Source organism: Lontra canadensis, unplaced genomic scaffold (assembly GCF_010015895.1).
Source record: "Lontra canadensis isolate GAN:19392208 unplaced genomic scaffold, GSC_riverotter_1.0 scaffold7, whole genome shotgun sequence".
NCBI classification, from domain to species: Eukaryota; Metazoa; Chordata; class Mammalia; order Carnivora; family Mustelidae; genus Lontra; species Lontra canadensis.
Window position 1 is genome coordinate 27,064,003 of NW_022631001.1, and position 11,707 is coordinate 27,075,709.

The following is an 11,707-nucleotide window of genomic DNA, read 5'->3' on the forward strand; positions in this document are numbered from 1 at the left end:
CAATAGCCACTGGATGGGTTTAATTATTACTAATTAAAACTGATGTTTTTAGAGTCTAGGTACCTGGCACAGGGTATCTAGTTTAGTAAAAAGGGTTTAAGCCCTGTTTGATTCCATATGCAATGATCTTAACAACAGTCCTGGCAAGGCTTTTTAATATTTATTTATTTGAGAGTGAAAGAGAGAGAGAGCACGCAATGAGCAGGTTGAGGGGCAGAGGGAGAAGCAGACTCTCCACTGAGCAGAGAACCTGATGTGGGGCTCAATCCTAAGATCCCGGGACCATGACCTGAGCTGAAGGGAGATGTTTAACTGACGGAGACACCTGGGTACCCACCCCAGCAAGTCTTTTATTTCTACATATTTAAGGCCAACTCTTCTCAGTCTCAACTCAAATAACATCTTTTTTATATAAAGACTTCTCTATTTCTCTCTTGTCTACTAAAGAGCCCATTTTAGTTTTTACACATACTTTACTTTCTTCTGGAGACATAAATTAGTGCAGGATAGGATTGGTGCCTGATTAATCTGTAGGTAAAGTGGAACCCCAATATTGCGAACATTTCAAAGACTACTGGATAATGTAGACTTTATAGCGAATAGAACAGTCTCTCAGGAGCAGATGGAATTGCTCTCAGGTTTCATCCATCTACTTCCATTTACCAACTTCCCTCCCATTCCAGATTTGAGAGACAACCTAACATTAGCCATATTTATTAGCTTTAAGGCAAAGAATGCATCTCAGAATGCAGAGCTAGAAAAGCTAAAGAAACAATTTCATCAGAAAGATGCCCATATTTCAACATAGTTAATTAAAAAAATAGTTAAGACTCTATTAAAAATCATCTCTCAACTTTTTAGAGCCTGAAACATAAGAACCTGAAAAATTTCTAAGATTTCAATGAACAAGAAAAAGGGGTGTGTAGTAGGTATGGGAAAGCCTTATATTGGGGTGCATCCCATGGAGGATGGGAAAACCTAATTGGGAAAACCACTAAGAAAACCTCAAGAGATGCTATTGGCTTCAAGCAGACAGAACCTTGAAATGTCCTGTTCTTGAATCTGCAGGACACACTAGGACCTGGAGTGGAATAAAGAGGAGTCAGGACATCCTGCGGGGTAGCCTGTTGCCTCTATATTGTTCCCCTTTCCATGCTAGAGAGAAAGGAAGAGGGGATGGCTGAAGTTAGTGAATTAAATGCTCTGACATTCTAAAATAACTGACCAATATTTTTCAAGACTCTCAAGGTCATGAAAACCAAGGAAAACTGAGAAACTATCACAGATCAGAAGAGACTAAGGAGACATGATGGCTAATTGCACTCTGGTTCTCTGCACTGGATCTAGGACCAAAAAATCGATACTAATAGAAAAACTGTCAAAACCTAAATAAAATCTGGACTTTAGTTACTAGTAACATACCACTATTAATTCCTTAGTTCTGACAAATGTACCGTGTGTATGTAAGTTGTTAACATTAAGGAAAGTAGGGGGGAAGATATATAGAAACTACATGGTTTTTATAACTTTTCTGTGAATCTGAAAATATCCTCAAATAAAAAGTTTATTTAAACCACCTCCCTCCCACTCCTGACCCTGCCCAAAACTCTATGAATGTTAGGGGGAATGTGATCTGTGGATGGGCAAGATAGGGGTGTCCAGACATTACTGAAAGCCTGTTCTTGATTTCTTACTGGAAAGGAAAGGAGGGTCTGTGGAGCTTATATGATGTGCCAAGTCCTTTTCTGCATGCCTTCATAGTCCAGCATAATTATAACAATCCTATGAAATAAGCATTATTCCTAGTCTATAAGTAAAGCATAAAAGGCTCAAGGGGTTAATTTGCTCATTATAACACAGTTGGTAAGTGACAGATCCAGAAATAGATCCCAGCTTTTCTACTACATCATGCTTGATGTGTGACCTCAGAGGGTATTGCCAGGAGAGAGAGACATTGCTTCACCATTATAGCTTCATTTTCAACCACCTTCATTCCCTAGGTATGGGCAAAAAGAGAACTGTTTTCTCCTCTCTAACATGTTCCCCATGTATAAAGCACTCATGCACATCTCTTTGGCTACACTAACTGGGTTTCTCTTTGGCAGAATTTGGAAAGAACTCATATCTATTCTTTCTAGAAATGGAAATTTTTCATGGCCTCTGGTGCTCCAGCAGGACAGTTGGGTGCTCTGGTCTCTAACTATCCTCTCGGTCCCTACCTGCCTCCATCTGTCACCAGGCTGTTCATGGGGCTGGCCCTTTGGGAAAGGCAAGTGCTCAATCTGGGGCAATTTAGTATTCTTCTGATGTCCCCTATGAAAAATCATCAGGATTTTCTGCTTGATGCTTCCTTCCAAGTCCCAGAGCTGCCTAGCAGCACGCAGGGGGTTCAGGAAGTTCAACTATGAAAATCTCTTGGATTTGCACTTGGATCCCAGAAGACCAGTTATTCCCCTTCTTTCATCAGGAGGATTATAAAGTATTGGTCTTTACTGACACAGCCAAAAAAATGCTTTTCACAAACAGAGGAACAGATGAGAAGAGATTACCACTCTGGAGCTATGGTGAGTACTGGCACTGGAAGGTCAAACCTGGGGCCCAGTGTGAGGAATCCTCATAGCTTCAGCCTGTTTCAGCATTTCTGCTTTTGGGCCACACTGAACAGTCTCTGTTTAGGGCTGGCAACCACCCTTCTGGTCTTTCCAAATCCCAAGAGGTGAGTGTTACTTTAAGGCTTTTGATGATCCTTTTTCTTATAACATAATAGGCTTGGGTGGACATCTGTAATGAGTTCTTATTACATTAATCAATGCCGTCTTTTGAGCTAGACCATTCCTTGCTGTTCTGGGCTGAGAAACATGGTTACTTCATGATAATAGGAAATACCGTTCCTTCTCAGTCTTCAATTACCTGGCCAAATCTGGGCCAAATGAGCTATAGATGAATCTCCAGGTTCACCTACAGAGGCTTCTTGTAGGACAGGCTGAATCTGACAGACTTCCCGCATCATAGGATGGGGTTTCTGATTTTGGGGCAAAGACAGGTATAGGGGATGGACTCTGCCTCAGTCTGGGGTTCAGGTGTGTGACCAAACCTCCCTTGAAATGGCATATTCTGACTGTTTCATAGTCAGCTTATGTAAGAGATGATCATAGTAAACATCGAAAAGATTATGATTTCCTGATGAACTCATTTAACCTCACCAAAACTCAATGAGAAAAGTACTTATTATGTATTATGGGTCAGAACATTAGGACAGAGAGGTTAAGACATTTGCCCATAGTCATGTGGCTGATCAGTAGTATAAAGCCAGGATTCAAACCCAAGCTGTCTGGGTCTATTGGTATATACTTCTACTCTGTACTGCCCATCCAGGATAAAATACAGGTTAGAGGCCAGCCTGTCCCAAACTCTGAAATGCTAATGTGAGAAGACACATAATTTTAATAGAACATACAGTATTCATGCTATAAAAGACATTCAAGGAAGTTGGAGAGATCACTTTCGCAGACACTTTTGCTTTGTGTGTTGATTTTGGAGGGAAGATCACAGAAGGCTGGGTTATAACACATTGATAGGTGCTGATTTATACAAACAGGCCTGTACACCAGGATGATTTTATCGTTTAAAATTTAATACCATTCAGTACTAGAGATATTCCCACTCCATCCCAGACCTTGGCATCTCATTATAAATAGCCACACTGCATCAGTTAAATCTAATCAAGGATTCATAGTTGCCAACTTTCGAAATCAGGCAACACATATACTTAAATTTGAAGGGGATCTACTGTTCAAAAATATTTAAAGTGATTTAGAAAAGACTGATAGACTTACTTAATGATTTTTATTACTATATGGATCCTAAATTGATACATAAATGAAAACCTTTTGAAGAACTCTGATTTTATTCCTCCACTCAGATTTCACTGCAATTTCATTGATAGCTTTTGGGATCTAAGTCCTGTATTAAAGCTGTAGGCTCTGAGAATCTCTCTTTATATGTGGTAGGAGAAAGAAAGATGTATGGAGGGCAGGAAATCTCCCCACACATCCTCATTCATTCATAAGTCATAATAGCAACTTCAAACAGCTAGAAAGCAGCTGGAGGTGGAAGGAGCCTGAGTTAATTCTGGGGAGTTAGAGACGCTGCAGACGGTTTGTGACTGCCCAGTTATAGCTGTGTGGCTCAGGCAGGTTTATGCTAAGCTTATTTCTGAGCAGAGCAGTGATAGAGCTAATTTTGACTACAGCAAAACAGCATCATGGGCTTGTGGAAAACTTGGATCCCTAGTTCCAAGCTGCTGGTCTCTGCTAGGCTAGAGCTGTCCATACCAAAGCCAATTTTCCCGTAAACTTCCTCTTGGCCCCAGGCCTGGGGCTTCTTCAATCCTAGGACTTAGCTGGCAAATCCAGAGGCTTAAAGCTTTACATCGCCTTGAGTGCTGGGGACTGATGCCTGGTTACCATAGAAATCTTTTGGGGTGGGGGAAGGCGTCTCCAATCGTCTCTAAGCTGGGTCATTTCTTTTCAGTGGCTCATAGTTCAGCTACAGGCCATGTGGGCACAGACTTCCCTGACTAGAGAAAGACAAAGTCTTTCTGGATCCTGAATGAGGAAGATTGCAAAGGGTCAGAAAGTGTAGTTTAACTCTGTCCCTCCCCACCCCCATCCTCAGAAGGATATGCTCTGCATTGTTTTCCTCTCTGTCTCCCTCTTTTTTCTTTCCAGATACAGTTTTATCATGTTTCTCCTTTGCTTTCTCAGGAGACTACCACTTTGAGGAGAAAGTTCTTCTTCCTAAACCATGAGCCTATAATTAAACTTATGCATTATGCAGCACAGGGGCAGTTAATAAGCACATCGGCCCCTTATAAACTTAGAACTTTTCTATGGGGGAAATTGAAGATTGATGATATTATAAGTGATTGGAGAGGAGGCAAGGGTGGTAAACGAGGAGATCCCATACATCCATAGTTCTGCGCTTCTTTGGGGATGAACATCTGTGGCACTAATAATCTAGCTAGCACAAAGCAGCAGCATAACACCGTGCTCAAAAATGAGAGTTCTGGAGTCAGACTGCTTAGATTTGAGCCCAGGCTCATCCACTTTCTTACCTCATGATCTTAAGAAAGTTTTCCAATGACTTGGTGGCTCAGTTTTCACATAGCAGAGTGGGAATGATAATTATACCCACCTTACAAAGCAGTTAATACTGGAATATTAGCTATTATCATTTTTAAGTGCTTATAATGTGCCAGGCGCTGTCCTAAGTGCCTTGCATGCATTCTCATTTTACAATGCTCTCAAGGGATAAATTTTATTTTCAAAGATTTTAGAGGTGAGAATTCTGAGGAACGGACAGCCACATGAACTTTGGAGTCAAATGGATGGAGCTTGAAGCTGGTCCTCTGCGGACCCTTTGTGTGGTCCTTGGCAAGTTTCCTCATCTCTCAGACTATTTCTCCATTTCCAGAAGGGGTGTGTGTGATGCCACTAATAGGCTTTGGAAGTAGAGAGACTTCATGAGATAATGAATGTGAAATATGCTTGTTATTACATTTCATTGCCTACCATGTGCTAAACATCTTTCCCTGTGTTCATGCTCTGTGAGGTCAGTGTTCTTGTCCTTTCTATGACAAGAACACTACTTTTTGGTGAACTCCTTGTTACTCCTGCAGCACGGGAGTGGAAGAGGAGGGAGTAGCCTCCCTGTATCAAACACCACAACACTCTTGGGTCTTGGGTGCAGGTGGGCTATGGAAGGGGACTTGGCCACTGCTTCCAGGGGATGAGTCAGAATCTGTGTGAAAAGGCTAGAAAAACTAGAAATGACTGGAGCAGAGGGGTCTGGCTGGACTGATCTGAAGACAGCTTTTCTTGGGGGACCTCATTCCAGTGCCCAACTTCTGCATCTGCTTTAGAGGAAGTGGTTTTGGAGGGAGGGGACAGAAAAACTGGCCTTTAAATTGTCTTGAAGGCTGGGCACCTAATAATCATAAAGTGCCAGAACAATTCTTCCTTGTATAAAGCAATTAAGCAAATAGCTTTATCTTTAGGCCAGCTTGGATTTAAATCCCCAGATCTACAACCAAGTTTCAAGACCTTGGCAAAGTCACTTAGCCCCTCTGAACCCCAGTTTTTTTCATCAGAAAATGGAAAAAGGGTTTCTCCAAAGGGTTGGAGGATTAAACCAGCAATATGTGTATGGAACATTTATAAAAGGCCAATGTATTATTTCTGACTTTTACATTATTGTGTAAGAAAAAAGACCTTATGACCCTGAAGATGAAGGAAGGAGAAGGAAGAAAGCAAGGAGCATAGCAAAAAGGGGAAAATGGGGTAGAGCAGAGTAGATTTAACACTATCACACTGATATACAGATCCCTAGGAATCAGAGATCAGCTTCCACGTGCCTGAGATGTCAGACACTGACTTTTTCTCAGGTGTGACTGTGGGCTTGTGGTTGTCATTGCACTCTGCTATGGACAGAAGCTTTGTACAAAATGACACTATATGGAATGGCAGTTGGCGAAAATGTTGCTTTGGGTGGTCCCTAAGCTGCTCTTTTGCTGAATAAACCATTGTGTTTTTTTGAACAGGGGAAAAGCCCCTCCATTTGGGCTCTGGTCTATCAGATAATGCATGTCTTGCCTGACATTGGGACAAGTTTTGTAAACTGTCTACTGCACTGTCTTGAGAATCAGTGCTGAGCTGAGATCAGGATCATTCACTTACAGCAAGTTAGTCAACCTGAGACTCATCTTATTATTATGAGTGTAGGTAACATCTTTACTCAGTGTCTGGTACATGGTCAATAAATGATAGCAACTATTCTTATCATCATCATCATCATCATCATCAGAGACTGATGGGTGGATCCATATACACTCATATTGAAGCAAAAACACATTCCTTTAGTCTATCCCTGCCTTATGTGAATTTTCATTGCTATATGCCACTTCCTAGCACAGTGCTTAGCATAGAACAGAAAGTCAGTTTAGTAAGATAGTGCTTTTAAGACAAGTCATCTATTCATCCTTTCAGCAAATAGACAAAATTGAACGAAGGAAGGCACATAGAAAAGAGTGTATACTGTGTGATTCTAACAGGGAAATTAATCTGTGATATTAGAAGTCAGAAAGGTAGTTATCATTGAGAGGATGGGGTGACCAGAAGGGGTCCCAGAGTGTTCTTGGGGAGCTGACATTGTTCTGTTTCACTTCAAGGAAATTCAATCTTGACACTTAACGACAGGTAGGCTTTTCTATGTGTTTCATATACTTTAACAAAAAACAATTAAAAAGTATAGTAAATTTGCTGGTAGAAAGATACCTTATGAGTAGTGTTTATAATGCTTAGGGAACCGGTGATAGAGTAAGCTACAGATGTAGCACGGACAAGGTCTCTCCCTCTCTGCACCCAGTATAAAGATCTTACTTAGACCTGATCCTTCAGAATGAGGAGCCAGATCATTAAAGGAAGTTATGATAGGAGACATCCTCCTATAACAAATCTGATCACTGTTTCCTCTCTATGCATGTACTCATTTAAATGTCCATACTTGCCTTTTTAAAAGCTTTCTGAGAATTCTGTTGGAAATTTTGATAATGAATACAGAAAGACTGAAGAAAGTAGGACAGTTAGGAGGCATAAATATCTAGAGAAATAATGACAATTTGTAGTTTCATTGGGATCTGATTTGAGGAATATGTTTTGGAGTGAAAAAAAAAAATACCAGATCTCCTCTCCCTCCTGGGAGATTTCATGGATAACAGGAATGGAAGGAGAACCTGGCAGGTAGTAGAGGGTGAGCTCTGGGGACAAAGTAGGGGAATTACAGTTTGTGCTTCTGTGAGGCATTCAATTTATAATGCAAACAGATGTGAAGTTAGTAGACACAGGGAAGATGCAGTGCTGTTGCTGAGGAGAGAAGCTGGAGAGAATGGAGAGCCTGAAGGTGTGATGTGAAGTTATGGGATCAGAGGAACTTTCACACTACACTCTGGCCTCCTTGCTTAACTTTATTAATCCTGGGGTTCTGGAAATTCAGCTACTCTAACTCTTCAGGTGGTTACCCTCAGGCCAGTCAGCCTCAGCCTTCTGCCCACACAAAGGAGAACGTCAAAGTACTTGGGGGCTATCATAAGAGCTTTTATGGCAAGAGGGCTGAAAGAGATATTTCAGAGGACAGTGCCCTCCTATTGAGTCCATGTCCATAGGACTGTCTCAAAAGCAGAGTCAGAAGCTTCAAGCAGCCAGGGAGGTGGAGATGGGCCTGGGGAAGATGGCATTTTAACAAAAGTGCATCATCTGGGTTCCTATCTTGTTTACCAGACTTAGCTTGAAGAAATCTTGGATACTTACTCTAAGTCAACCCATTTTCTCAGGAGAGAAATTTGTCACTATTGAACACATTCAAAAGAACCTATATGGGGCCCCAAAGGAATTTCTAGAAAAGAAATACAGAAAATGTTGGTTTTATAGAGCACTAGAGGAAAAACCAAAACCAGCCTCCTCAGACAAAGATTTTGAAAATACATTTGTTTGCCTGTGTCCTTTCTAGTGTTGTTTGTTAATAGTGTTGTTTGTATATTGGGCTGTGGAAAACCTGCCTCTAAGAATAAATAAAAATGGAGTCTCTTCTGCTTATTCATAATACCATCCTAAATTTTGACAGAAAATTATTCTCCATTCTTCATTATTTAATCTGAGGAGACACTCTGGAGATAGGTCTTTGAGTATAGTTTAAGAGAATAAAGAAGGTTGTTTAGGCCTAAGAAAAGATACTGAGTAGCTAAAGCAGTAAGCAGAGATCAACTCTTACAATGTATTCATTGTTACTATATCCAAAGAGAAGGCTAAAGTAGCCAGGAGATGGAGAGGAATGGGCTTCTAAGGGGAATGAGGTTTCTTTCATGGCCTAAGAAAGGGTTATGGGGCAGATTTTCCTTTCCATACCAACTTATTAGGGACTTTATATAAGTGATGATCAAATAAATGAATGTCTCTTACTTGTAGGATGGACAACTCCCTCCTGGAAACACTATGTTCTCCTGCAACACCAGCACTTCTGGTCATTCTACATTCCTCCTCACTGGCTTTCCAGGCCTGGAAGCCTCTCACCATTGGGTTTCCATCCCCATCAACCTCATCTGTGTGGTTTCCATCCTGGGTAACAGTTTCATCCTTCTCCTGATCCGCACAGATCCATCCTTACATGAACCCATGTACATCTTCCTATCCATGTTGGCAGCCTCTGATCTGGGACTTTGTGCCTCTACCTTCCCCACCATGATGTGGCTCTTCTGGCTGGGTGCTCGTGAGCTGCCCTTTGATCTCTGTGCAGCACAAATGTTCTTCATCCATGCCTTCACCTATGTGGAATCTGGTGTGCTGCTGGCCATGGCCTTTGATCGTTTTGTTGCCATCCGGGAACCTCTGCATTATGCCACAATTCTGACCCACTCAGCCATGGCCAGAGTGGGGGCTGCTATCCTGGTGAGGGCTGTCCTGCTCAACCTCCCAGGACCCATCCTCCTGAGGCGTCTGCTTTTTCCCCAGATCAGTGTACTCTCTCATTGTTACTGCCTACACTGTGACCTTGTGGGATTGGCCTGCTCAGACACCCAGATCAACAGCTTGGTTGGCCTGGTCTCCATCCTCTTGTCACTGGGCCTTGACTCCTTCCTTATCATGCTCTCATATGCCCTGATCCTACGAACAGTGCTGGGCATTGCATCACCTGGGGAAAGGCTCAAGGCACTCAACACATGTGTCTCACACCTCTGCATTGTTCTCATCTTTTATTTGCCCAAACTGGGGTTATCTGTGCTGCACCGAGTAGAGAAGCACAGCTATCCTGCTCTGGCAGTACTCATGGCCAACCTGCACTTCTTAGTCCCACCCTTCATGAACCCAATTGTTTACTGCATCAAGTCTAAGCAGATACGTCAGGGCCTCCTAAAGCGCTTCCAGCAGAAAAGGGTTGATATCTCCCAGAAGAGCAGAAGGACCCAGAAACACAAGACCTCTGTGGGGAAACCTGCGTCTTTGGGTGGGGGAGAATTAGTGGTGGAGAGTTAATTTTTGAGGTTTGAATGATTCAGCTTCCATGGTTGAACGCTTTGTGGGGGCATAATCAGCTTATATAATTATAATTTTGGGGGACTTGAGACCACTGAAAAGTATATTTAAGTATTACCTTGTTAGTCCTCTCATTGTTGTGATTAGAACTATACTATTTCAGACTCATACTGTGACATCTCCTTTCCTAGAGGACCTAGCCACAGCACCTGAGAGAATGTGTATGCATACCCATTTGTGTAGGCACCTCTCTCCTTTTCCCCACTGAATTCCCCTCCCCCCATTTCATTTCCAAGCCTAAGGAAGAACTATATTCCTGTTATATATAAGGTTAGGTAGAAGTAAACTATATTCACCTTAACACTGGCTTTCTCCCAAATTCAATATTAACCAGCTCACAAATCAAGAAACAGACAAGGGGGGCTGGTGTGGATGGTAGGAAACACACAGGGTGACACTGCACATGTTGAATTTATCTAGCACTTATTTGCAGCCTAGGGAGTGATAGTTTTCTCTTGATTCTTTTCAGGCATGTCTCTGTTTTGAGCTTGAAGTTTGGTACTGGTAAACCCAGGAAAGCTGCTCAGTAGAACTTCTGGATCATGCTGGAGCATCAATGGTACAGGTGGAACAGCCCACTCACTTCCAGTGAAGATGATTTGCTAGGATATAAGCTCCATGAGGCCAGAAATTTGGGGACTGTTTTGTTCACTGATATGTCCCCAGATCCAAGAACAGTGCCTACCATATAATAGGTGCTCAATATATATTGTTGAATAAATGAGTAGGGAAGACAAAGGGACAAAAAAAAGTCTTTATGGCTGGTCCTCAGGAAGGGTAAGGACTAAGAGATCTGAATGTCTGAGGCCTGTGGGGATAATGAGTAGTTGGTAAATTGCAGTGGAATGAGGTAAGGATGGGATGTTAGATATCACATGATCAGGACTTCAGGATGTGACAATATCACATGATTAGGAAGCCTGTTTCCAAGGATGCAGCTCAGAGAGGAGCTTAAATTTTTTTTGTGGAGATTTTCCCAAAGCTGTTTGCAAATTTCCAGAAGGAATTTTACCCAGAAACTGAAGGGTACCCCACACTAGAACTAGCATTGCCCTTGGCCTGCTCAGCCCTAAAATAACCAAACACTTGATGGGGAACTGAAATAGGGATATTCCTGGTAGAAAACCACTACTCAAGTTTAATAGAAAAAGCCACAATAAAGCTATTTGGAACTTCTTGCTTTTATCTATAGCTATCTAGATAATTGATAATTTACTGCTTATAGTCATTTCTATGTATCATTTTCATGAACTGAGATGAGAGAATAGGAACTCAGAGGCAGGAGGCAGTATAGGTAGCTGCAAGCCCTACACATGCAGTTCTAGCTGGAAAGGCTGTTTCCCCATTAGATGTATTCATTTTGGCCACTGTATCCACTGTAGGATTCTAAGAAACTCAGATCCCCATGCTTATCAATAACTAGGAGAAGGCCACTGACAACCCGGTGTGTCTGAAGGTCACAGATCCTGCCCATAGAGGTCAAGAAGCAAGGATAATAAATCACTAGTTTAGAGTTACCATTTCAGAATATTATATCTAGTAGTAGCCAGCTAAAGGCTTCA

The 11,707-nt window shown here is 41.9% G+C and overlaps 1 protein-coding gene across 1 annotated transcript; it reads left to right on the forward strand.

Moving 5' to 3' along the window:
• The first annotated feature begins 9,047 nt into the window (after positions 1 to 9,047).
• LOC116865280 (olfactory receptor 51G2-like) lies at positions 9,048 to 10,085 on the forward strand. Its single transcript, XM_032853559.1, has one exon. It carries the CDS (start codon positions 9,048 to 9,050, stop codon positions 10,083 to 10,085), a length of 1,038 nt encoding a protein of 345 aa, XP_032709450.1.
• Positions 10,086 to 11,707: the final 1,622 nt, after the last annotated feature.